The sequence below is a fragment of the Mauremys reevesii genome, linkage group 22 (assembly GCF_016161935.1).
Source record: "Mauremys reevesii isolate NIE-2019 linkage group 22, ASM1616193v1, whole genome shotgun sequence".
NCBI classification, from domain to species: Eukaryota; Metazoa; Chordata; order Testudines; family Geoemydidae; genus Mauremys; species Mauremys reevesii.
Window position 1 is genome coordinate 6442008 of NC_052644.1, and position 26487 is coordinate 6468494.

Consider the following 26487-nt stretch of genomic DNA (forward strand, 5'->3'; position numbering starts at 1 on the left):
GGTAACACACTGTCCTGCGGCCCTGGAGGGGGGGAGCAGTGTGTGATGGGATGGAGGGGGGGCCTGCATGTGTCACCGGAGCAGTGTGAGATGGGGGGGCTGCATGCACTTTGGAGGGACTCTATGTGTGTGTGGGGGGGATGTGACCTTATTTCTGTGTAGCTGTTTTATTTAAATATAAATCTGCCAACAAATCCCAGGCAACAGCCCCACCTCTCGCCACTTGTGCTGTCTGATCCGTGTGGATGTCTGTCCGTCCACCCCGCAACACATCCCCTCTCTGTCCGTCTGGTCATTTATATCTCTGACAGCTGCGTGCACCGGCGCTTCGGGGCCGGGACCACGTCTGCTCAGCGCCCCGTGCTGTGGAGCCCAATCCCAACCAGGGTCCCGGGGCACCCCTGCCCTACACAACACATTGCACTCAGCCTGGACGCCCCGTGCCTCCACCCCAGATGTTGCCAGCACTGCAGGGTGGCTGAAAACAGGCCTAGGTGAGGTCCCAGACAAGGGGGATCTGCATATCAGAGCTGGACTGCCCAGATTTCCTGGCTGGCCCATTAGCCCCTTGCCGGTGATGGGTGCATGAGGCAGCAGCCCTGGGCAGACAATGGGGCGGTTCTGGGGGTGGCTGCTCAGAATAACCTGCCACGGCGGGGTCCCGTCTGCCATCGCTGGGACAGTGGGGCAGGCTGGCGGGGGTTCTATTTGGGTCCCGGGCGAGGCTCCACTACAGGATTATTCACGTCTTACCCGCCAGTCCCTGTCCCGTCCCTCGCTGCAAACCACAGCCTGGCACGTCTGCGGCTATCACCATCCTTCTCGTGTGTGGCCTGCTGTGGTGATGAGCCATGCTCCGGGGAATGTAAACAGCAGCCAGGCTCAGTCAGACACCACCCTGCGGCTGGGAACGGGCTTCCCTCTGACCCACTGGGAGACAGGGTGCCCAGATGTCCCGATTTTATAGGGACGGTCCCAATTTTGGGGTCTTTTTCTTATATAGGCTCCTATTACCCCCCACCCCCATCCCGATTTTTCACATTTGCTGTCTGGTCACCTTACTGGGACAGTCCCCCTGCAGGGGCACCAAACGGGTTCCTGCTACCCCCACTCCTGCAGGGAAAAATCCTGGCAGGCACAGCAGGGAGCCTGCCCCACAGCACCCAAAGGACAAGGCTGCTGCTTGGCTCTGCTCCCTGGCCACCCCCTGGCTCTGAACAACCGAGCCCCGAAGCTCTAGCCCTCCAGCTTCCCCCGTCTCTGCCCCTGATTTTCATGCCTGCTCCAGGATCTGAGCCTTCGGGCACCACAAAGTCTGTCTCCAAACACCCCCCCTGCCCTGGCTCGGAGGCTGGGGGGGGCTGTGCCAGGCCGGGACGAGGAAGAAGCCCCGTTTCCTCCTCTCTGCTGATGCCCAGCCCGGGGCTGCTGTGGTGTATCACCCCCCCCTTTTTCAGAGGGCGCCCTGCTCAGATTAGGTTCCCAGCCTGCACCGCTCCCTCCTGACCCAAGGAGCCTCCCACCCAGGAGATGCTGAGCCCTGCACTATATGGGGCTATCCTGAGGGACTCCCCGGGCTACATCCATGTCCTATGTAGCCAGCCCTGCCCCACCCGTGCCCTGCGTACAAGCACGATCCCACATGCAGGCTGTCCCTCCTCGCCCCTTTCTGCAGCTAGGGCAGGGAAGGGGGGTCCTGGAGAGGGTGAGACTCCTGGAGAAGGTGCAGCTACGGCCCTGATAAGGTCTGAGGCCCCTGCAGCAGCGCTAGTTTGCCTCACACCTCGAGGCGCTGCTCCCAGGCAGGACCCCCGGGACGGCCGGGCCACAGATCCGCAGGCTGGGTGCCACGCTCCAGCTTTGGGACAGGCTCTAGGAAGAACCCTTTGGTGTGCCACACCCCCGAGGGGTCTCGCTCTTCCTCCAGGGTAAGCCCTGCAGCTTCCCTGCCCCTTGGGCTCGACCCGTGGGCCTGCTTCCCACCACGAGCTCCCACCGAGGCAGACCCTGCTGGGATCAATACGCCTGACCCAGCATTTGCAGCGATGCTCACACAGCGTGGTCAAAAGAGTCGGGTTTATTCGTTAACTGGAGCACAGCTGAGGAAGCCCTTACGGGAGCCCAGGGAACTGAAGGCCACAGCACAGGCCATTCTGCTGAGCCCAGCCAAGCTGTAGCAAACCCCTTTGTTCAAGCTCTGTCCGTCTCACCCTTTGACCTCCTTCATCAGGCTCCTGGTGAGAGCCCCAACTCCGTCCTTTGTTCTCCAGCTGGGGAACGTTGCCCTGCTGAGAGGTGAGGAGATCCCAAATCCCTCTGGGTCCTTGGCTGCTCCCTGTCACTGTCTGGGCAACTGGTTTTGCTATTGTCTTTTCAAATGCTCCAGTGAAGTGGAGACCAAGCCTCCAGACAGCTGGGCAACACCCACACCTATGTCTCCTGCCCTGCCCTGAGAGCAAACAGTCCCTTTCCACCCACTGGGTACCAATGCATCATATAGGGGAAACTGAGGCACAAACAGGCCTCATCGAAGTATGATGAGATCATCCCATTTTGTCATGGGCTGCGGCCCCTGCAACATGCCTGGAGCCTCTTGGGGGGAATGCAGCGCACAGGCTGAGGCCCAGAGAGGGACCTGCTGCCTACCTGGACTGCCCCCTGTGATCCCAAGAGATCAGAGAGCCCCTTTGCCCAGCCCCATACGAGTTTCAAGCCCTAATATCAATGGCAAAGGGAATCCCACTGGGGTGAACTTGGCCCCGTGACCTAGTTCCCCCCGCCACAAGGAGTGAAAGGCGGGGTGGGGAGAAGGCCAAGGAAAGTGGTGAGGGGGCTGAGAGCAACAGCCACCCCGTGGGCTCAAGTCAGTAAATATTAACCAGATGTTGAGCAACTGTTAAAAACAAGCGCGTGTCTGATCCCACAGGCGATTAGCAGCCACGAAGCAGTGGGAGGATGAGCTTATTTTAAACCCGAAATGTTAGTTCCCCTCTCCCTGCCATGCTCATCTGCAGCCCACCAGCCGCGCAGCGACCTTTGCCCCCCCCCCCGAGGGGGGCTCCGGGGAATAGGGAAAACACTTCATAAAATACCCCTCCTCCAAACGCTGCGCAGAGGGATTCGTTCGTCTGCGTCCCAATGGTGTGCTCAGCCCTTCCCAAACTTATTCTCATTCACTAGAGGCTTTACGGTAGGGTCTGGAAGTCCCTTTGCTCTAGGGACACGAGACAGGCCCTGTGACAAAGACCTAAACAGACAAAAGGGTGGGGAGGGGAGTAACTTGCCACGATCCCCCAGCAGCAGAGCCAGGCCTGGAACCCAGAGTCCCAGGTGCTGGTCTACAATACCAGGCTACAATGTCTTCTCAGAGATGCTGAGCCTCCACCGTTGCTGCTGATGTAGCTGGGACATCATCATCCTGCACCCAGCCTGCTGCAGGCTGCATGCTCAGATGGGATCTCTCCTCGGGATACGCGAGACTCATGGCAGCACTGGTGCAATCACCTCCTATTGGCAGCGGAACGGTGTGAGAGCAGCACTGGGGGCTTTGGGAAGACCGGGAATGGGAGAGCAGCACGTACCACACCAGACCCCTGAGATCCAGGGTAAGGGGCCCCATGCTGCCCCTGAGCAGACAGGGAAAGTCAGTATGGCAAAGGGTATTTATTGAAGCTGGGGGAACCGGGACAATGGCCCAGACAACAACACAAGGATACCCCCTTACAGCCAGCCAGGGGAAATAGCCCTGCGGCTTCGTGCCCATAGTACTAGAGTCGCAAGGACCTGCTGACCTAGAAACCTGAAATATTTACTAGTGTTGTGACCGAGGCTGGAACCGGGGGAATCCCAGCCGAAAGCAGGATCTTATTACAGACAAGCCAGGAAGCAGCGGGGAGGAATCCTACCAGCATGGCGAGCGGCCCGCAGACAATGAGCCAGAACTCAGCTGGTGTTTGTCTAGATGCTCTTGGAATAACTTGCTAGCTGTCTCTGAAAGGGGGGTGTTTAAACCTTTGCCAGCTACCTTGCTCCAGCTGGCCACAGGAGGGTAGGCAGCTGCTCAGAAGGAGACACTCAAACTATGAGTGAGGTGTTAATTGGTCTAATTGAAGCACCTGTAACTCTCCATAAACAACCCTCACCCAGCCAAACAGCTGGAGCTTTCAAAACAGTGCCAGCTACGGCTTTGTAACTCCTCACCCAGGAGATGGCCTGGACTCTCTCTGTACCTCTAGGGCATCTAGTCAGCACCCTGCCTGGCCACAGCACCTTCCAGCTTGGGGGCTCAGAGCTCTTCATGGACATGAAGCCTCATAACTCCCCAGGGAGGTAGGTTGTGGTTAGTGGGATCATCTCCAGCTACAGAAAGTGAAGTGCAGAGAGGAAGTGACTTGCTCCACATCACCCTGTGTGTTTGGGGGAAGAGCTGGAACAGAACCTAGGATACTTGTTGCTTTCTCTAGCTTTAACCACTGGGATATGCAGCCTTCCAGAGAGGAGACCGGAACCTGAGTCCTCCATCTCAGACCCCTAACCCAGGGGTTCTCAACCTTTTTCTTTCTGAGCACTCCCCCTGCCCCCCCATGCTATAAAGACTCCATGGCCCAGCTGTGCCATAATAACTGGTTTTCTGCATAGGGCCCCCTGCAAAGTTAGATTGCTCAGGCTTCGGCTTCCACCCTGCATGGTGGGATTCAGGGCCCTGGGCTTAAGCCCCATGCAGTGGGGCTTTGGCTTTCTGCCCTGGGCCCCAGCAAGTCTAATGCTGGCCCTGCTCGACAGACCTCCTGAAACCTGCTTGGGGGGGCCCCCCATGGGGCCCTGGACCCTGGTTGAGAACCACTGCCCTAAGCTATGCTCTCTATTTTTTCATATATATTTGGGGGTGGGGGAGGCAGAGGTGGCCTGATACATCCGAAAGGAAACAGAGCAGATTGGCATATCTGTCCACATTCTCCACTAGTTGTATTCTATGCAATTGTACCAAAGTCCAGGAGGGTGTGAAGAGCTGGGCAGATTTGACCCAGATATTCTTAAAGGGAAAGGGCGGCAGCTGCTCCTGTGTAAGCCAATCCCAGAAGCTCAAACTATTCCCCAAACTAAGGATTTAAATTATACTGGCTAACTTCCCGAAAGAGGGAGGGTTAAGGGCTGAACAGCCAATGCCAGCAGCTGGGACTGGCCAACAGGGGACGGAGCATTCAAAATCACCCTGATCTGTTCATTCCCTCTGAAGCACCTGGCAATGTCAGAGGCAGGATACTGGTCTGGCTGGACCATTGCTCTGACCCAGCTGGCCGCCCTTATAACTGAATGGGAGGGATGCTTCTAGGAGTGCTGCATCCTTGTGTATCTTCTCTCCCCTGGCACTAGAGGGGGAACAGGAATCTCTGAGTTGGGGGACTCGGTTTGATCTGGGAGGGTTTTAAAAATCAGGGGAAGGAGATGCTAAATTCAGGTATGGAGGGGGGCAGGGAAGGGTATTCAAAGTGCTCTGAGATCCTGTCATGGAGGCTGCAGGCGTGGGGCTGGCTGCTCCTAGATCTCAGGGAGGCCAGGAGCTTGAGGGGGTGACACAGGCTGGCCTGGCTAAAACCTCCCGACTGGCACTGGAAGGGGCAAAAACCCAACCAAGCTCCAGCGGGGGGGGGGGCTTCCCCCAGGGCAGCTGATTCCACCATTGTTCGGGGGGGGGGATCTTGCCCCCCGGGGGCTCCCTGAAGGGGTCCCCCCCCTCGACCCCATGCTGCGCCGCGCGGTTCAGGCCATTTGTAGAACGATAGTAAAAGTTTCTATTAATACCCGGTCCCGCTTGCCAGCAGCGGCAGCCCCAGCCCGGGCGCTGAGAAAGGGATTCCCTCTGACGTCCTCTGCTAGGATACCAAACAAACACAGCAAAGACAAGACCATATATGGCTACGTGCGTCACAGGAACTCCAGCTGGGCGGGGCTAGGGATCCCCTCCCCTTTGGCCCCCTAAATCGCCCCTTTCCCCGGGGGGCAGTGGGGCGCCCGGCTCAGGGGGACCCCAGGCAGGCCAGGGTAAGGGATTGGCCGAGTTTGGGGCCCTGGGGTGGCCTCTGTGCCTGGTTTTGGGGGCGTGGGGAGGACTCTTCCTGGTTACGTCAGGAGAGGACCGGCCCCTCTTGTATAAATACCGAGAGGCTCCGAGCGTGGTTCATTCATAAGTTGCGAGGGGAGCCGGAGCTGGAGCTTCTCTGCCGAGCGGGGAGACGGTGCCACCTGCACGGGACAGGGCTCCAGGGGACCCCAGCGACCCCCCCACACCCCCGCTTTGTGGGGCTCGGGCCTGCGAAGACGCCGCATCGCCTCTGGATTGTGCTGCCTTGGGGCGGGGGCTGCTGGATTATTTCGGGGGGTCGGTGTTTGGAGTTACCCCACTAGCTGCGAAGGGGCTTGGGACCCCTTCCCCGCGGATGCGGCTTTGAGGGGAGAAGACGCGTGGAGCAGGAGTCTCGGAAGCCGGGAGTCTCCTCGCCTTCTCCAGCGCAGCTTCCGCGGCAGGGAGCTGGGCGCGGGGGGCTGCTGAGCCGCGGCCCGCGGAGCTCGTGTCCCTGCGCACCCCGGGGGCTATGCCGCTTTGCCGGTGAAGGCGGAAGAGGGGGAACCGCCGGGCCCCGCTGCCCTGCCGGCGCGGAGCGGCTCGCACCCCGCGCCTGCCCGACTCCGCCGCTCGCACACGGGACTTTGCCGCCACTTCGCTTCTAGTCTAACCGGCTCCCCCTACCCCGGGGTCGCAGCCTCCCCTGCATCAGCCTTGGCTTCCAGGCGCCCCCAGCGTGGCCACAGGCTTCCCCCTGTGCCCAGGGAGATGTATCAGGGCTTCCCCGGAGACTACGACTCCGCCTCCCGGTGCAGCTCGTCCCCTTCGGCCGAGTCCCAGTACCTGTCCTCGGTGGATTCTTTCGGGAGCCCCACGGGCGCCGCCGCCTCGCAGGTAAGGGAACGGGGGTGCCTGGGGGGAGCTCCTTGGGGAGGTGGGGTGTTGTGGGATGACTGTCACGGTGCCCGGTGACATAGTACACAGCGATGGGGGAGGTGTACCCGGGAGGTCCGGCTTAGCGATGGTGCGGGGGGGGAGGGGGCGATGGGGCCCAGGGATGTAGGGGACATGGTACCCAGAGTGCCCAGGGATTCAGGGGGCGATGATACTTGGGTGTGTGTGGAGAAGCCATGGTACCCGGGGTCAGGGATGCAGGGGCGATGGGGCCCAGTGATGCGGGAGGCGATGATACTTTGCGGGGCTGGAGAAGCCATGGTACCCGGGGATCCAGGGCTGTGGGGGCATAGTACCCAGGGATGCAGGGCGCGATGATACTGGGGTGGGGAAACCATGATAACAGGGGACCCAAGGATGCAGGGACATGGTACTGGGGGCAGCGGCAGGATGCCGGGAGCGATGGTACTGGGGAGGGCGATGCTACTGGGGTGGGGTGCCAGGGATGTGAGAGGCATGGGGCCTGGGGCAGGGATGCGGGGCATGGTACTCGGGGCAGAGATGCTGGGAGCGATGGTACCGGGGCGATGCTTCTGGGGTGGAGAAGCTATGGGGCCTGGGGCATGGTCCTGGGGGCAGAGATGCGGGGCATGGTACCTGGGGCCCAGGGATGCTGGGAGTGATGGTACCGGGGGCGATGCTACTGGGGTGGAGAAGCTATGGGGCCCGGGGTGCCCAAGGATGTGAGAGGCATGGTCCTTGGGGGGGAGGCAGGGATGCGGGGGGCATGGTAATGGGGGGGGCAGAGATGCTGGGAGTGATGGTACCGGGGGGGCGATGCTTCTGGGGGCGTGGAGAAGCTATGGGGCCCGGGGTGCCCAGGGATGTGGGGGGCATGGTCCTGGGGGGGCAGAGATGCGGGGGGCATGGTACCCGGGGGGGCCCAGGGATGCTGGGAGCGATGGTAGCGGGGGGGTGGAGAAGCTATGGGGCCCGGTGATGCGGGGTACCTGTCCTGGGGAAGCCCTGTCCTCTCTCCAGTCCGCGTTCCGAACTCCCCCGCGTTACGCGCTTGGCCGGGAGGGGGGGTGGAACGTGGGGAGAGGGGGGCGGGGTTGTGCGTAACGTGTGACGCGCTGGAACCCTCCGCGCTGACGTGAGGCACGCACGGCGCTTTCCTCCGCCCCCTCTGGCGCGCGGGTTATTTTGGAACGCGGGGGCCGCCCCCGTTGCTAAGGGGCGGGTGGGGGAGCCGAGCCCGCTGATTGGCCTGGCAGGCCCCGCCTCCTTGTTGGACGGGGGGGAAGCGGAGCAGAAGCCAGAGCTGGCCCCTGTACAGCCCATAATAATCCCCACAGCCGAACCCGGGGAGGCGGGGGGCTGGCCCCCAGTGTGGGCCCCCCTGTGTGTGTGGGGGGGCAGGTTCACCCCCCAGCTGGCTGGTGATAAATCTAGGGGAGCTGCTGGCTTCACCCCTTGTTTGATGCTGGGGGGGGGCGGGTCGATGATGCCCCCCAAGTTGTGGTGACCAGAACACCGGGCAAGCAATGGAGAGCCCCCCCACCCCCCCAGTCCTTTGGGGTTGTGGGCACAAGGGGCTCCCTGCCTGGGATCCTCTTCCTGCACTGGGGTCAGTGACCCCACCGGGCATGGGGCAGGGACAACCCCTTTCTCCAAGGATGAGGGGGGCGGTCAGCAAACCCCGGGCACCAGGAAGCCCCCAGGGATGGGGGCCAGGACAGGGGGGCAGCTGGTAATGTCATGACCCCTGTCAGAAGGGAGCTGGCTGGAAAACTTGTGGCCTGTGGTGGGGGGAGGGGGGAGCATGTCTCTAAGCAATCCCCATTCCCGTCCCACTAACGCCTCGCCCGCTGCGTCGATCGCTGCGTTATTGCCAGGACGCAGGCTGGGGAAGGAATCCCACCTGCAGATCCCAAAGATCGGCCCAGCAGGGACAGGAGGGTTATTTTTAGGCTTGTGCTGACCCTGGCGCTCTGAGGCCTGAAAAAGACCAAAGTCTGGGACGGCAAAGGAAGGTCTCTTCTGCTCCAAAAAAAGAGCAGCCCCCGCTGCTTCCTCGTGCCTGCGTGTGAGACGCGCACAAAGCCCCTCTTCTGAGACAAGGGAGGGGAGCGCACCTGACCTGCCTTCTCTGCGGAGCCATTTATAGCTGGGCCCTTTGGTCTGGGGTGTCCTGGGGTCTGGTAACCTACAATAAACTAATCCAGGAGCCGGGGCTACTTGCATAGGACAGCGGCCCTCTCCTAGTGCCTGGGGTTGGTAGCTGAGCACCTGATCCAAGGTGCCAGCAGGGAATGGGGCTGGTGGGTCGCAGCCCAGTTCCTTCTGCCCAGGTGCCCACATTAAGCTGCCCCCTGATTGTTGCTAACTGCCCCCCCCCCCGGCTCTCCTGGATGGGATGGGTCCCAGTGATTGAATTCGGCACACCCCCCGGGGGCAGGCCAGGGGGATGTCAGTACAGTGCAGCGGTTAGGCAATGCTTACATGTCTCGGGGCTGGCAACTCAACTCACCAGCAGCCATCATGAGGGCAGAGGAACGTGAAACCCGCTGCACGGATTTGGTCTCCGTGTCAGGCCTGACCGTGTGTCATGGCAAGTGCTGGCTGGCAGGTGGGCTAGGGTGCACCCTCCCCGTGCTGGGTCACGGCTGGGGGGGCTCTGGATTACTGAGGGGGGAGGGGAACTCTAACTCTCTGGGAGGCGGGCGGTAGTGGGCACTGGTTGCCCCAGGCTGGGATTAGGGGAGATGTGTCCATGCCATGCTCTTGCCCAGCCCCTGACCACCTTCTGTGTCCTTGTGTTTCAGGAGTGCAGTGGCCTCGGGGAGATGCCCGGCTCCTTCGTGCCCACAGTCACTGCCATAACGACTAGCCAGGACCTGCAGTGGTTGGTGCAGCCCACACTGATCTCTTCCATGGCCCAGTCGCAGCCTCAGGGCCAACAGATGTCTCACCAGCAGCAGCAGCCGCCACCTGCAGTGGACCCCTATGACCTGCCCGGGACCAGCTATGCCACCCCGGGGATGGGCGCCTACGGTGCTGGCCCCTCAACATCCGGAGCTGCTGCCCCATCGCCCCGCTCCGCTCGGGCTCGGCCCCGGAGGACACGGGAGGAAACGGTGAGCTGGGCGGACTTGGGGGACATTCTTCTTCTGTCGAACTTCCTCTGGGGCATCAGCAATGAGGTTACTAACTCCATCACTTACCCCCCTCACCGTGCCCCCTGGGAACCTGGCATCTGAGTGCCTGGTTAGTGGGAACCGCGCCACCAGCTCGGCTCCTCGGCCTGCATGGCAGGGCTGAGTGGGCACGGGAAGGGGCAGCATGATTTTGAGGGGGTGGGTGCTGCCAGTCCCAATGCGAGACGCCTGGGGGCTGCCCCAGGCAGAGTGATGTGGCTGGGAGTCTGGCTCAGCTGTGCCCCCAAGATAAGGAGAAGCTATAGGACTCCGTCCCCAGCAGGCATAACCCAGTGATTCCTGCTGCTCTGACGCAGGCTGCAGGGCCTTAGCAAATGGGGTATGGATATGGAGTGTACAGTCCCCGGTCCCCTGGGAACAAGAGCTGGTCTCCCCCAGTGGCTGTCTAGCAGCTGAGAGCTTGGTGCGGTTCCTAGCCAGCCTGGTATCCCCCATGGTGGGTGGGGAAGGGAGAGGGCCACACACTGCACTGGCGCGTAGGCAGAGCTCCCCATAACACGGGGCTGAGAGAGGCCCTGAACACAGAGGGGTGGGGCTGGGCTACCTGGCTATGCTGCATGAGAGGGTAGGTGGGGAGGGCCCTGGGCCGGAGCCCCTGGCTGACCAACCCCTTTGGTTCTTGCAGCTGACGCCGGAGGAGGAGGAGAAGCGACGCGTCCGCAGGGAGAGGAACAAGCTGGCAGCGGCCAAGTGCCGGAACCGGCGCCGGGAGCTGACGGACCGGCTCCAGGCGGTGAGTGCTCACGGGGCCCCTTCCAGCCGTGGCTCTGCTGCCGCACGCAGCACAGGTGCATGGTGGAGCTAGCGGTGAGCTCGCGCCCTGCCTGTGCCCAGAACAGTAGTGGTGGCTCCCTGTTCTGGTGCCGCAGCTGTCTGGGTGCTAGCATGGCAGCTTGGGGCGAGCGCCTGGGGAAGGTGGGCGTCTTCCAGGGCCTTTGCTGTGGGGGGAGGCAGTCTGGTGGGGGCGGGGCACAGTCTAGGCCTGCCACCTCCGAGGTACAAAAAGCAGGACATCCAGGATGATCCCGAGCCTGGCCAGCTGGTTCCCCAGGGCAGCTACCTCCCAAAAGGGATGGTCCTGGGAATAGCTGGGTGGGTGGCACCTTTAGCTCAGTCTCCCCGACAACACAGAACAGCCCCTTGAAGTGGCAAGCGTGGCACTGCCAGTGCCAGGCGCATCGTGCTGCTGCTTGTGCACCCAGTGCCTCTCTCGCTTGCCGGCCCCAGGGAGGGGAGCTGTGCCAGGGACGGGGGTAATAGCATGGTGGGGGGCGGAAGGAGGGTTCCTGAGACTGGAATTGACGCTTCGCTGGGTCTACAGTAGCAATGCGCTCTGCGACCCAGGGGTTGGCCGTGAGGGGGTGGCTTGGGGCATCGGGGTGCTGGGGTGCTCGCCCCCGGGGAGGGGGCGGTGTGTGTAGAGCAGACTCCCAGGCTGGCATAGCTTGGGGCCCGCTGACCTTGGCTTCCCCCTCCCCTCCAGGAGACAGACCAGCTGGAGGAAGAGAAGGCAGGGCTGGAGTCCGAAATCGCCGAGCTGCAGAAGGAGAAAGAGCGCCTGGAATTTGTCCTTGTAGCTCACAAACCTGGCTGCAAAATCCCTTACGAGGACATGCCCGAGCTGGGCGGCCAGCCCGGCCCGTCGGCTGAGGTGAGCTCTCTGGGGGTGCCCGTCAAGGACGACCCGTTCGGGCCAGCTGCCTACCCGTCTGTGCCCCTCCACTACCAGCAGAGCCTTGGCGTGCCGGCGCCGGGCGCGGCGGGCCCAGCGGAGGTAGCGTTTTCTAGTTCTTACTTTACACATGGTGAGCTGCTCAGCGACCCGTACCCTGTTAACCCTTCATATACATCTTCGTTTGTGTTCACCTACCCAGAGGGATCTACCTGCGGAGCCACACACCAGCGGAACAGCAGCAGCGACCAGTCCTCGGACTCCTTGAATTCTCCCTCGCTACTCGCTTTGTGAAACATATAAACCAAACAAAGCCAATCAAACCCGCACATGCAAACGGGGTGTGTGGGGGGACACACGCTGCCAGCCTGCAGCCGCACTGCCCGTGTGCGCCATTAGTTAACTGAGGGGACGGCGCGGGGGACCCCTCCCCACCCCCTCCCTTGCTGACACTTTTTGGGGGACTTCTGGTTTTAATCGGGCTGGAGGAGCAGGAAGCTTTGGCACCGCCGCTATGAGCCGGGATGGATTGTGGAGCTGGGCCCGGCTCGCGGGGGCTGAGCCTCGTCTGTCTGGGGGCTAGTCTGACCCGGCTGGGGGCAGCAGATTGTGTGGCGTCCTTTCCCCTACCACCGACTGTGAGCAGCTGACCAAGGGACGGGACCTTGTGGGGAGCAGGCTGGGGGTTGGTTCCCCCACACCCCCATTGACTCACTTCCAAAATACCCCCCCCACTCTGCATCTTGTGGCTCCTGGCTGCCCCCCTGCAGGAGTGTGGCTCTGCCTGGGCTGGGGGGGCAGCTGTGAAGCACTGAGGCAGGGGCCCGTGTCCCCAGCTGCCTCCACTCTTGCTCTGAAGAGCTCCGTGGCTACAGCAGGGGGGCACCGGCTCCCTCCCTGTGGGGCTGAGCCAGAGCCCCCTGGCCTGGGCTGGGCGGGAGCTTGGCCTGGTGCTGCCTCTGGCTGTCCGAGCCACCCTGCCCCTTGGTCTCTGCCCTTGTTCGGCTTTCCCGGTGCGGGAGCTGGGGAGTGCGGCTGCAATGGCAGGAGGTGGCCTGGGGCCCGTCCGTCCCCCTGACATACTGTGAACGGCCCCCGCCCCCTGTACAGCCCCTGCTTTCGCTGCTGTTGTGAGCACGTGGTATGTGTGTCCCCCCCCACCCCCCACAGGCTGCAGCCCCTCCGCCCCTAAACTGGCCCATGCGGGGGCTGAGCCCTCCCTTCTGGTGGCTTTTACCCCCATCATTACACCCCCCGGGGGCTCTTTGCTGCCACCATGACCCCCCCCATGGGAACCCCATGTTCCATTGACCCCCAAGCCTCCAACAGCAAGGGCCTGATGATGCCATGGGAAAGACACTGCGCCCCACTGCAGGCCTTGTGGGGCTGCGAGACCATGCACGGGCCAGAGAGCCAGGGGCGGCTCTAGCGATTTCGCTGCCCCAAGCACGGCAGCACGCCGCGGGGGGTGCTCTGCCGGTCGCCGGTCCCGCGGCTCCGGTGGTCCTCCCGCAGGCGTGTCTGCGGAGGGTCCGCTGGTCCCGCGGCTCCGGTGGACCTCCCGCAGGCGTGTCTGTGGATGCTTCACCGAAGCCGTGGGACCAGCGGACCCTCCGCAGGCACGCCTGGGGGAGGTCCGCCGGAGCCGCCTGCCGCCCTCCCGACGACCGGCAGAGCGCCCCCCGCGGCATGCCGCCCCAAGCACACGCTTGGCATGCTGGGGTCTGGAGCTGGCCCTGCAGAGAGCCCGGCCCTGCTGGCAGCTTTAAGCCCTGGGCCTCAACTCTGGGAGGTGGGGTCCCTCCTGCTCCTCGGGGTCCTGTGCCCAGCCTGCCCCGACCTCTCCTGCTGGGGGAAGAGTGGCAGTGCCGGCTCTCCCCCAGTTCAGCCCTGGGGGGGGGGGATCTCCCTGGGCTCGCTGAGCAGGGGCTGCCCTGCCGTCCCCTGTAGCTAGCGCCCCCACGTGTGTAGACCTGCCGCCGCTTTGGGCCGTGCCGTCCGCCCCGTCGTCGCCAGCGCGTCGAGCGGGAGAGCCGTGTTGCTTCTATCGCCGGGGCCTGGACCGGGCCAGCCGCCGCGTGCCGTGTTCCGTACCCTCGTGACCAAGCTTTGCCCGTGTTTCGCTTTGTTCTGAGCGCTGGAGGGGGGGTTGCTGCGGCGTTTTGCGTCTGGGCCAGCGCTGGGGGATGGGGAGAGTTTAGGGTTTTTTTTATGATTATTTTCCTGTGCTGTATTTTGTGACTTGTGTTTATTGGGCGGCTGGGGGGGGGGCCCGTGGCAATGCCTAGCGCCCCTCCCAGCCTGCGCTGACTCCTCTGCAAAGTGGCCAATAAAAACAGCTTTGAACATGCACCGTTTTTATTCACCCCGGGTCTGTTTGTCGAGCCAGGCCCGATCCAGGTCGTGTCACCCCAGCGTCTGCTTGGCTTGCGCCTCCCCTCAGTGCCTGTCACCCGCGGGGCAGGGGGCCCTGCCCTGAGAGCCCCAGCGGTGGTTTCTGGGGTGCTGGATGGTAGCAGCTCCCCTGTGGCTGGTGGGAGTGGGGAGAGAGCCCCTGCCCCTTCTCTCAGGAGTCGCAGGCTTCCTCTGAGCATTGATCCTCCCCCTAGCTGTTAGCACGTGGTGGTGGTGGTGGGCCCAGCTCCCTGCATGGGTGGGGTGAGTATCCCGCAGCCACTGGGAAGTTGAGCCCCTCAGCAGGGCCTGCGGCTGCACCCCTGTGCCCTTCCCTGCCTGTTGTAGGGGTGATCAGTGTGGCAGGGTTAGCCCCGTTCAGCTTCCTGTGGGGGGGAGGGTGTCTCCCAGCCCAGGCCCTGCTCCTCGCTCCCCTTACAGGGCAGGGGGGCAGCTGGCTGGCCCTACCTCCGTCTCCTAGCGGCTTCACTAAGGGAAGCTCCCCTTCCGGCTCAGGGTGCAGGCCCTGGGTGCTGCAGCAGGGCCCCTGTAACCAACTGCCTGCCTGAGCCCTACCTGCTGCCCCAGAAGGCTCCAGGCTGCGTTGGGGCAAGAACTGGGTTCAACTAACTCCAGCCAGGCTGTGCATGGGGCTGGCACCCCAGGGTGGCAGCGCCCAGGAGGGGCCGGGCTGCAGGAGGTTCTGCAGAGAAAGGCCCCCAGCTCCTACTAGGGGGTAATTTAAAAAACCCAAATCCTGACTGCAGCACTTACCCAGCACGGGCAGCCCTCAATGGGGGGGTGGCCTCCTTGGGTCGGCCCCGCAGCAGGCACTGAACTTTCCCTCTGCACCTGGTGCTGGGGAGCCCAATGCTGCACCCTGGCGTCCAGCTCGGGCAGGTGCATTGTAAAGATGATGCAGGAAAAGGGGGGAGGGTGCAGCACCCAGGCCAGAACTGCTGCCAGGGTGGGGCTAGTGCTGCTGGGGGCTGGCTGAGCATGAGGTAACTGGTGCCATGTCAAAGCACTTCTAGCTGATGCTGGGGACGCTGGGATTAGAGTTCAGGCCGGGGGTGGGGGTTGACTAACTACTGGAATGATCATCTTCTCCCCCCCTCCCCCCCACCACCACCCACACACTTTTGTCAGGCCAAAACCTGCGCCGACTTCTCCCGGGTGAGCAGGGGCTGCTGCGTCGCCCTTTGTTAATTACAAATTGCAGCAAACCCCTTTCCCTGGGAATTTTTCCTCTTTTAAATCTTGAAATGCAGGAGTTTCCAGCTGGCCCTTGGCACCCAGCAAAGTACAACACCCAGAGCCCCCTGGGGCTGGCACCCTGCTGCCAGCTCTGCCTGGCCGGAAGATGCTTCCGCCAATGTGGGGTAGGCAGGAGATCAGCCCAGACTCAACGCTTTGCTGAAGTCTTTGTGCAGCCCAGGGGTTCCCTGCCTCCCCCCAACAAGCTCCCTCCCATTCCCTGCTATTTGAGGGACTCCCTGCAACCCCCTCCCCCAAATCTTCCCCTTGCAAGAGGTTCTGGGTGCCCACCTTCCTGCCTCTCCCTGGGCCAGGGGGTGTGTTCCCTGCTCATTCTCCCTTGCTCTCAACTCAGCATCCCCCATGGCAGAGGCTCCATGAGTGGCCCCGTTCCTGCTCCCAGGCCGGGGGTTCTGTCCACCCCTGTTCTCGCCTTTCCCCTTGTGCCAGAGGTTGTGTGCATCTCCTTTCCACCTCCCCAAGGAGGCCTGTGTGGGGCTCTGTCATGGAGTCCCTGGGCGATGCTCTGGAACTGCTCCCCACAAAGCCAGTCCCTTGGAGCAGACTGTCTGCAGGGCAAGAAGCTCACCCGGCTTTACCTTCCTGGGTCTCTCCTTGGAGCATTCAGCATCTGCCCCTCCGTGCGCTTCCCACAGCGAGTCCGCCCAGGCGGGGTCCTGGGGAAGCCAGAGGGTCCTGCACCCCCACTTTGCAGTCAGACGTGACTCTTAGCCAGCCAGTAAAACGGGTTTATTAGATGACAGGAACACGTCTAAAACAGAGCTTGTAGGTACAGAGAACGGGCCCCCTCAGCCGGGTCCATTCTGGGGCCCAGCGAGCCAGACACCCACGTCTGCCCTCACTTCCCGTCCCCGGCCAGCTCCCAACTGAAACCCCCTCCAGCCCCTCCTGTGATGAAGTGGGAATGTTCTTGATGTGGTGTTTAAATGCTGACTGGGGAGTATTAACCTGGGAAGGTGGCAGGGGAGTTTTGCTGGGACTGTCTGCACTGGGGAAGGGAGGAGACCTGAGCATGTAACAGGAGAACCCAGGAGGGGGGTTGGAGGCCAGGTAACACCTCTGCCCGGGGAACTGGACAAAGGACACAAAGGCTGGGGGAGGGGCCGGGGGAAGGCTGGAAAGGAGACAGCTGAAGGGAGTTTCAGTTTGGAGCTGGCTGGGAAATGGAGAGGGGCGCCCCAACGGGGCTTGGGCTTCCCAACAGGGCTGTGGCCTCTCTGGGGCCCCAGATGGACCTAACTAAAGGGGGTCCTGTTGTCTGTACCGGCAAGTCCTGTTTGGGACTGTGTTCCTGTCATCTAAATAAACCACCTGTTTTACCGGCTGCCTGAGAGTCATGGTGAAAGGCAGGAAGCCGGGAGTGCAGGGCCTTGTCTCCCCCACGCTCCGTGACACCTCCTTTCTGGCCTTTGTCTCTTTCCCGGGCCGGGAGGTCACCTGATCTCTTTGTTCACCTTTAGCTAGTCCCTTGCAGGGGGAAGGGCCCCAGCCATTTGTTGCCAGGAGACAGAGTGTCGGTCATTACGCGCACTGGAGACTTACAAAATGCATAGGGGAAACTGAGGCACTCACACAGTATTCAGAGGAAACATTAAGAACATAAGAACGGCTGTACCGGGTCAGACCAAAGGTCCATCTAGCCCTTTATGTATCTACCCACAGTGGCCAATGCCAGGTGCCCCAGAGGGAGTAACCCTAACAGGCAATGATCAAGTGATCTCTCTCCTGCCATCCATCTCCATCCTCTGACAAACAGAGGCTAGGGACACCATTCTTTACCCATCCTGGCTAATAGCCATTTATGGACTTAACCACCATGAATTTATCCAGTTCCCTTTTAAACGCTGTTATAGTCCTAGCCTTCACAACCTCCTCAGGTAGGGAGTTCCACAAGTTGACTGTGTGCTGCGTGAAGAAGAACTTCCTTTTATTTGTTTTAAACCTGCTGCATTAAGAACAGTCCCACTTCATCACAGGCTCATTTCCCCCTTCCCCGATTGCAGGGCTGTGTACGTGCCCCATTCCCACCTGCCCCCAATCTCCTCCTACCCATTTGTTATTTCTCTTCTGCCTGCCTGCGGCAGGGGGCAGACTCTGTGGAGACGGGCCAAGATGAGACAGGGTGTTATGCTGAGAGGTGTTAATGGGGCCAGTGGCCAGTTCTCTGAGCTCTAGGCCAGTGGTTCCCCTAAGGACTCTTCTGGCATCTTACCGAGTATCCCAGCCCCCTTTCCTTTCTGGTGTTACCAGGTCATGACCTCCCATGTGCCTCGCACGCTGCGCTTGGGGCACCACGTGGAGAACAGGGTGGCTTCCTCTGTGGGGCAGAAGCACGTTCTGGGCCTGGCTCAAGGGAGGGACCCCCCCATAGCAGGCCCTCAGGGGACCCCGCTATAGACAATGGCAGAGCAGCCTGAGGTGGTGGATCAGCTAATCAGGGGTTCCAAGTGTCCCTCATTTTCTTCCTTTCAGTTTTGCAATTTCCCCCAAATCCATGGGGTTGTGCCCGCTGCTGCCTAGGGCTCCTGCAGTGTTGGAAGGGATCCGATGCTTGTGCAGTCGTTCCGGCCGGACAGGCAGGCAGAGGGATGCTGCTGAGACGTGGGCAGGGCCGGCCCAAGCTCGGCCAATGGTCCCTCCTGGCGTTGACCTCTCTGAATCTAGACCCAGCCAGGCTGGGCACCTGCTCTCCTCACTCAGGGGCCTGGAAGGTGTCAGTGTCCAGAGGGCTAAGCCAGGGCCCCACATCCTGCACCGAGGGTCTGGCTGGGGGCGCTGAGCGTGCAGGGAGACACCAGGGCTGGGTGGGGTGAACCCCCCAGAAAATGGGGGGAGGGGCCCTGCTTTCTGCAAGTCCCAGTGCTCACAGGCTCTTTCTTTGCCATCAGGGGCGTCTGGCCTGGAGATGGGAGCCTGGACTAGGGGGTCGGACCCAGCCCCGCACGTCCCCAGCGCACTGGTTCCCCGTCCCTTCGGGTAGAGGCAGCCCGCTCCCCACCACAAATGGGTACAGGCTGCCCCCTGGTGGCAGCGGTGCAGATCTGCAGCCAGGATCCCTAGTTAGGGGAGCCCCAGAACGACGGGCTGGGGTGCTGTGGGAGAGGAAGTGGGGGGACAGCTGCCGGGGGCTCTGGATTTATCCCCACATGTCCCGGGAGCTGTCTGCGCTCACCCCCATTTGTTGACACAAGTTCCAGAAGGCCCCAGAGTGTGAGAGTAACAGAGAATTTTGTGCGGGTGACACCACGGGCTAGTGACAGTGACGGGGGCGGCCAGACGTTATTTCTGCCAGGGGGACTCCTGGAATAGCCACTGCAACGTGCCAGAAATGGCGGCAGACAGCCCGGGCAGTGGGCTAGGAAGTCCCAGCCGTGACTTTGCAGGCCCCAAGAAGCGAATGCACTTAGTGGTGGTTGAGGCTTACTCTCCGTGGCCGGACGCAGGGCACGTGAGAGCGACCTCTCCCGGATCTGATCTCCTTAGACCAGATGGCCTGAGCGCACTCCGCGGTGAAAACCCCACCACAGACACCGCCTAGGTTGGCGAGATCAAAGGGGAGACAATGAAGAGGCCCATCGATCAGCCGTTACCAGGCCCAAGCGAGGGCTGCGGGAGGCAGCCCCTGAAGTTAGTGCAGATGGTGACAGGTTTTGTTGGCCGGAGGAGGTGGCTGAGGGAGGGGAGGGATCTGCAGGGGGAGATCGACACAGTACAGCTGAGGAACAGCAGCCAGAGAGCAGGTGTCAGTTTCTCTCCCTGGCAGCGACCACTGATTGCAGCAAAATTGAGGACCTCCCTTAAGGCTGCTGAACTTGTGGTTTTTGTTAATGGCGTTAGTTAACTGAGGAATGTACAGGGGAGAGGTGAGGCAAATTGAAACCTGTAGTCAACTAGCGATCTATCGCTGTAGCACCTCAGGGTTTTCCTGGCCCCTGCAGGGTACAAGGTTCTTCCCAGCTCTGTATCAAAGTCTGTGATCTAGGCCTAGCAGCAACTGGTCTTGCAGAGGGCCAGCCTAAAGTAAGGGGAATGGGATGAGTTTGGGCCTCGCTGCCTTAGGGAGCAGCCTGTTTTGTCTCTCTCTGGTTCTGATCCTTTATCCTTCTGAATTCGAAGAAATTAAGTCACGTCACGTTACAACCTTCCAGCCAGAGGACTGAGGTTTGTATCTCACTTCTCTGGGTGCGCACCATAAACATAACACTTTGATCCCTATCCCTGGGCACAAACCCATTGGTAAAAGTTGGGCACCTTTAGAGGGCTGTATCTCAGGAACCCGTTGGTGAAGCAACCTCAAACTCGCATCACTGCCTTATCCCACACTCCCAGGAGGCGGCACAGCAAATGTCAAGGCAATCCGAGCAACTGTACAGCTCTTGACCACTTACAGGATTCAAGCTTTAAATAGAAAACTGGTCTACAATGGATTTGACAGTCCACTGTCCTCAGTCCCTTCCCACCCAGTGAGTAGCAGTGCCACATGGGTGGGTAAACTGAGTCACGCATAAGAAAAGTATTACAAATAGTCCACCCTTCCCCACAGGGCTGGAGCTGGAGTCTGTGTGAATTTTAAGAGGTGCCCCAGACATTTGAACCCAGTGCTTGGCAGAGGGGTTATGCCACAACACCACATGAACAATGGCACAGTCTTCGTCCTGTCTTGTGCCTACCTATTATGGCACCTTCCCACTTCCTGACCCATTCCCAGCGGCTGATGCCATCTCCGGGGGCAGAGTTCAAGGTGTATTGGGGGGAGGGGGGATGTCATATTTCCTGGATTTTGGAGGGTTACGTTTAGCGCCTCTCCACATTCTGGATGGGCACAAGATGCCGCTGGGCGACCTGACCACTGTGCGAACCAAGCTCTGCCCCCCGGTTCTATCCCCAGCTGCGCCTGGAGTCACTTTGTGTAACCTCATTGTTCTGTTTGTGGCTTGTACTTGCCTGGGGTCCTGGCCGTGGCTGGTAAGACCAAGGCGTGAGGTCTGCGGACGTCTCACTTACAGGCATCGGGGTGAGATTTGAACTCACGACCTCCCCAGTTGGGAAACTCCCCCTCCTCGGCACAGAGTCTGGCTGTCTAAGGGCAGAAGGGACTGGGAGCGAACACAGGTGCTCTCGCTCTCCTGGTCCCGTTGGCTGCAGACAACAACCCATTGTTCTCTGCAGACACCAGCCCCTTGCATCACCCACGGTGTCGACAGCTGCAAGTTCCTCGCCTTCCTGTTGATGTGTTTAAACTCAGCAGCTCTTTCCCACCCAGCTGATTGTTGGCTGGGTTAGCAGCTGTCCAGCAATGGGCCCAGCTCAGCTCCCAGGCTCCTTTGGGTGGGAGAGGCCCAGGGGGACAGGGGGTGTGGCCTAAGCCGTGCCCTCCAAGTGGAGCCGGTGCTCCCCCCATTAGGGCTTTTAGCCAGTGGTCGGGCCCTTGCCTGCTCCTGGCCCGGCTAGCCCGGGAGAGGCGGTAGGTGTGCTGCACCCTGTGCCCAGCACTCTCCCGGCTAGCAGGGGACCCAGGCAAGCCCTGCTTCCCGCAGGCCAGGCAAGGAATTGACCCTGGACCTCCCACCCACTGGGTGAATGCCCCAACTCCTGGATCCCATGACACCATCCCCTCTTCCTCCTCCCCCGGCTGTGTGGGGCAGGTTCAGACGTGCCCTGAGCCCACCTAGGACTCGAGCCCCCGGGTGAGGCCAGCAGGGCAACATCTGGAGGCGGGGGGACCCCCATGGATGCGTCAGGTGACTTACCCAGTTGAGCCCCTGTCCAGCACTGTGGGGACGTGAATGGGGGAAAATTTGGGGCGGGAGGAGTTTAGGCGCCTCCAGGGCTCAGCGGCACCCGAGGAGGGATTTTGTGGGTGCCCAGCGGCGCTTCGGTGTTGGACGTAGGCTCCTAACGTGTGAGCTGTGGCCACAAGGGAGCCCAGGGGAGGTAGGAGCCCTGCACGGAGACACTGTGTGTCCATCCCGGCTGCATCAAACCGGCGCTGCCAATTCAGCCGCCAGGCAGGTGTCCCTCTGCCTCACCCTTCACCATGGGCCTGATCTCGCTGCCCCAGAACACGTGAGCCGTGGGCCCTTCCCCGACCTGACTAGCCTGCCTGAAAGGGGCTCCTGGTCCCCACTGCTCAGCCGCCTCCCACCCTGTGTGTGTCAGCAGCTACGGGGTGCCCAGCTGCCCTTTGGGTTTGCCCCAGCCCCTGCTGGCTTGGGGAGAAGAGGAACTGCCCGCTCCGGGAGATGCAGGTGTCTGTGCCGGGAGCAGTGCAGGTGGGTTTAGAGCAGGGAACTGTTGGGAAAACAGTCGGTGGCGCGGTGGATTCCTCGTCACTGGCCATTTGTAAATGAAAATGGGACATTTTTCTAACAGATCGGCCCGAGGAGTCATCGCGGGGCAGGTCTCTAGCCTGGGTGATACAGGGGGCCCGTCTGGCCTGGGAATCTATGAAACGGGACACAGAGTGACTCAGGGACGGCTTGCTGGCCCCCCTTAAACCTGCTCGTGGCCCCCTAGGTGGCCCGGAACCCTGGCTGAGAACCGCTGCACTAGGGGACCCAGCAGAGGACTCATGGGCAGAGCTAAAGGACCCGTGACTCCTGCCCCACGCTGGGGGGTCATTCCTAGAGGGGATCGTTCCAAAGGGCTGGGGCCTGTACGGCAGGTGCAGAATCCCACAGGTTATTTACAGCTGCTCAGCTGGGCCCATGCTGGTGACACATTGAGGCCAGGAGCAGGAGTGCTGGCACGGGGGCGGGGGGTGGGGTGTTTCAACCCAGGCAGTGTGTCCTAGTGGATAGAGACCTGACCTGGGATGCAGGAGAGCTGGGTGCTGTTCCTGGCTCTGCCGTTGGCCTGGGGGGGGTAACGCCCCCGCTCTCTGCCTCAGTTTCCCCACTGTACACTGGAGATCATGATACTGGGATACTTTGTAAAGTGCTTTGAGATCAATGGCTGGAACGCACTACCGAAGGGCTGTTATGACTATTACTATTCACTGCGGAGAAAGGGAGCCGTGGTTAGTACAGGCACAATGCCCTCTGCCCCCAGCGCTGTCAGGGCATGTCCCTGAGAGCGCCCTGGGGCCTGGCAGGGCCGGGAGGAGGGGGGAGTCGTGCCTAAAGGAAACACACACAGAAATCCACCCCCAGGCCATGGTTCTCCATCAGACAGATGCAAAAATAGCCCTGATCCCCGTTTTGAACCCTCCCTGGGTGAAGGGAGATGACAGGCCGGCTCCGACCGGGTGATCCCCGGGGTGCTGAGCACCTGCAGCACCCGCTGCATCCCCGGTGCCCCAGGAGAGGAGGCTGGCGCCACTTGCCTGGGGCCTGCAGTGCCACTCTGAGAGCCGGGGGCAGCCCAGGGGCGGCCTGGCTGAGTTCCCTCACCCAAGCAAAATACAGCGGGGGGCTGAGGAGAGGCAGGCTGGGCTGGGCTGGAGGCAGGGCGCTGGGCTGACGCCCTGGACACCTGGGTTCTATTCCTAGCTTACCCCTGCCCTGCTCTGCCCTGCCAGTGGGCCCTGGCCAAGTCTCCAGTCCACAACTCCTGGCTGTCCCAGAGGGAAGATCATAGACACATCCGGCTGGAAGCGTCCTCTAGAGGCCACCTTGTCCCTCTGCCCGCTGAGCCACCCAGCCCTGGCCGGTGCCCGGCGCTGGGCGGGTCCCAGGCCTGACCCTCCTGGCAGCAGCGGCTGGGCTGGGAGCTGCACCCGGGACTGTGGCCACTAGAGGGCGCTGCTGTCACCTGCATGGCTCGAGTGGCGTGTGGGTGGGGGGGCTCTTCAAAGGGGACAGAGAGACGGTGCCAGGACTGGACAGGGCCTGGGGGGGGAGTCGCTCCCTTTCTGAGACCAGAGGGCTGGAGCTGACGGCAGCGAGGGGCTCTGCTGGGCCTGCCGAGATCCCAACTTGGGGGTGCTGGAGGGGGGGCTCTGGGGATCCCAGCTTGGGGGGGGAGGAGGGGGCGCTGGAGTGGGGCTCTGGGGGCTCCAGCCTGCAGTGGCTCCAGGCAGTCTGGACAGACCCATCTGGAGAAGCGCCTGACTGGCTGGGCACTGGGCACAAGCCAGAGCTGATCCCACCCCCTGTGCCAAGCAAAACAACAGCCTGCAGCCTCCGCCCTGGCTCTGCCAGCGCCCCTCACTCCCGACCCGCAGCCCCCTTCCCTCTGAGGCTTGGACTCCCCCATGCCCCAGCTCTGCCAGGGCCCCTCAGTCCTGACCCGCTGCCCCCTGCTAGCCCAGCCCTGGTGTCTCTCCTGAGAGGAGATGGACACAAATGCCAGTTTGTTCTGTGGTTTTGTGTTCTTTGCAAACAACCATCCGTGACCTGAGTCTCACCCAGCAATCCGGGGCAAGCTGGGCTCCCCCCACCTCTGAGCACCCTCAGCCTCAGTAAGGGGGGGGTCAGACAGGGACAGAAAACAGCCCCCACCCCTACCCCGTGGCAGGAGCTGGCCAGCTGCTCCAGCCCACGCTGGGCTGGGCTGGTTCCAGGGCCCCACCGCTGCGGCTCGTGCCCAGTGAAGCGACAGGAGGCTGTGGACAGGAGCCCTTGACGTGCTCCCGTTCACGGGCTCGGGGTGAAGACCCCTTGGCTCCATGCAAGCGCCCCTGCCAGGGCCCGGCCCTGGGCCCATCCTGCTGCCTTTGGTGGTGTCAGGCCCCCAGCACGTCCCCTGGCCCTGACAGGGGACAACAAGGCTAGACTCAATGTGCGGCCCCTTCACACAGTCACTGACTCTCAGTGACACAGGGTCTGGGTGAGAGGGTGGGACTTTACTCTAGCTGTGGCCACAGCTACAAGCCCTGCCCCCAACACCTGGCCCTGGATGAACACTGAGGATGTTTCTGCCATCATTAGGGTTCAGAGTGAACAACCCATAAGCTCCCTCTGCTGCTGTGTCAGGTGGTCTCTGACTCTGCAGGCCCAGGCAGGTGGCCGCCGCCTGGCCTTGGCCCAGGAACTTGCAGCCGAGAAGCCGACTGCCGCTGCCTCCTGCTTCTCTGCCTGCCCCACCCCTGCCCTCACTGCCTTTGCTCCTGTCATGCACCCAGCACATGCTAGCCAGGCCTGACACTAATGCCTGGTGCATGGGGAGGTTAAGAGCCTACTACTGCTCCTGCCAGGTGGATTCCCTCCTTCAGCTCCAGTGGCAGAGGCCTGTGCAGTGGGGCTGACCTGGCTGGGGGTGAGGGGGGGGCCACACCCAGATCCTTGTGAGTGGCATGGGGCTGTGCATGTGAAATGAACGTGCTGGGTCCAGGAGCCTGCCAAGCAGCCAAGGTCCCGGGGCTGTTTCACCCCACCCACCCCTGTGACAGGCCCAGCACCCAGCGCCCTGAGGGGCACAGAGCCTGGCCTTTGGGAGCCTGTGGGGGAGGGGCTGCAGGCTGGGATGGAATCTGGCAAGCGAAGGGTTAACATCCTTCCTGCTTAACTGGGCGAAAAGCCCCTCAAACAGCCTTGGGTGAGCAGGGGGTCAGCTGGGTGGTGGTTCTGTTTCCCCATCTGCCACTCGTAGGGCTTCTGTCCTGTCCCAGGGGGACCCAGGTGTCTGGGGTGTTGTCCCCCCCAGTCCCAGTGTGGGAGGCCTGCCCCATGTGAACCCAGGTGTCCGGGGTGCCCCCTAGTCCCAGGCCTGCCCCAGGCTCCAGGCTGCCCTGGCTCGCAGGGGTTTGTTTACCCAGAAGGAAGCCAGGCTGGAGCCTGTGGTGTCGGCGTTTTCCTGTGTCCCAGGCAGCGGCCGCCGTGTCCACAACAGGCAGGGAGACAGACACAGCAGGGCTGTGGGGGTGGCTCAGGGCTCGGCTCCCCGGGAAGCAGGGGGTGCTGCCACCCCCCAGCTCAGGAACCCATCTGGGGGGAAATAGCTAAGCTGCCCACATCCAACCATTGGCACAGAGCTCCCAGTGCCGCCCCTCTCTCCCAAGGTGCCCGGGTATCGCTACCAGGGGGTTGGGCTGCACCAGGGCCTCCCCCGCCCCGCAAGATCCACACTAGCTCAGCAATCCCTAGGGCCCCACCCCATCCACAACCCTCCCTCCCCATACACACTCCTCTATCGAACCCTCCATCTCCATATACACCCCTCCACCCACCCACTCATTCTAACTATCTGGCCATCTATCCATCCCCATCCATACCCCTCCCTCCATCCCCATACACATCCATCCCTGTACACACCCCTCGATCGAATCCCTCCATCCCATACACACCCCTCCATTCACCCACACCCCTCTACCTATCTGTCCATCCCTCCATCCCCATCCATACCCCTCCCTCCCTCCCTCCATCCCCATACACATCCAGCCATCCCTGTACACACCCCTCTATCGAATCCCTCCATCCCATACACACCCCTCCATCCCTGTACATACCCCTCCATCCATCCATATACACACCCCTCCATCCACCCACACCCCTCTACCTATCTGTCCATCCATCCCTCCATCCCCATCCATACCTCTCCCTCCTTCCCTCCCTCCATCCCCATACACATCCATCCATCCATCCCTGTACACGCCCCTCGATCGAATCTCTCCATCCCATACACACCCCTCCATCCACCCATCCAATCCCTCTACCTATCTGTCCATCCATCCATCCAGCCAGCCATCCATCCCCATCCATACCTCTCCCTCTCTCCCCATATACATCCAGCCATCCCTGTACACACCCTTCGATTGAATCCCTCCATCCCATAGACACCCCTCTATCCACCCACACCCCTCTACCTATCTGTCTATCCATCCATCCCCATCCATACCCCTCCCTCCCTCCATCCCCATACACATCCATTCATCCATCCCTGTACACGCCCTTTATCGAATCCCTCCATCCCTGTACATACACCTCCATCCATCCATATACACACCCCTCCTTCCTTCCATCCTAGTAACACTCCTCTGTCCATTCATCCTTCTCCATACACACCCTCCATCCATCCATCCCCCC

General features: G+C 61.6%; 1 protein-coding gene across 6 annotated transcripts; it reads left to right on the forward strand.

Moving 5' to 3' along the window:
* The first annotated feature begins 4203 nt into the window (after positions 1 to 4203).
* On the forward strand, positions 4204 to 13298 carry FOSB (FosB proto-oncogene, AP-1 transcription factor subunit). 6 transcript variants are annotated; one of them, XM_039509801.1, is made up of 5 exons: positions 5989 to 6958; positions 9787 to 10098; positions 10805 to 10912; positions 11663 to 11830; positions 12054 to 13298. In XM_039509801.1, exons 1-5 carry the CDS (start codon positions 6833 to 6835, stop codon positions 12117 to 12119), a joined length of 780 nt encoding a protein of 259 aa, XP_039365735.1. In that variant the 5' UTR covers positions 5989 to 6832; the 3' UTR covers positions 12120 to 13298. The 6 variants fall into 6 exon arrangements, with proteins under 6 accessions (XP_039365734.1, XP_039365735.1, XP_039365733.1 ...); XM_039509799.1 differs by having other exon boundaries at positions 5994 to 6958; positions 11663 to 11953; XM_039509800.1 differs by lacking the exon at positions 5989 to 6958 and adding an exon at positions 4204 to 4329 and having other exon boundaries at positions 11663 to 13298.
* Positions 13299 to 26487: the final 13189 nt, after the last annotated feature.

Excerpts from the sequence above, each read along its gene's own strand:
- FOSB (XM_039509796.1), top strand. The coding sequence starts at position 6,833 with ATGTATCAGGGCTTCCCCGGAGACTACGACTCCGCCTCCCGGTGCAGC. Across the intron at positions 10,099-10,804 it reads GGAGGACACGGGAGGAAACG|CTGACGCCGGAGGAGGAGGA; the intron begins GTGAGCTGGGCG and ends TGGTTCTTGCAG. Across the intron at positions 10,913-11,662 it reads TGACGGACCGGCTCCAGGCG|GAGACAGACCAGCTGGAGGA; the intron begins GTGAGTGCTCAC and ends CCTCCCCTCCAG.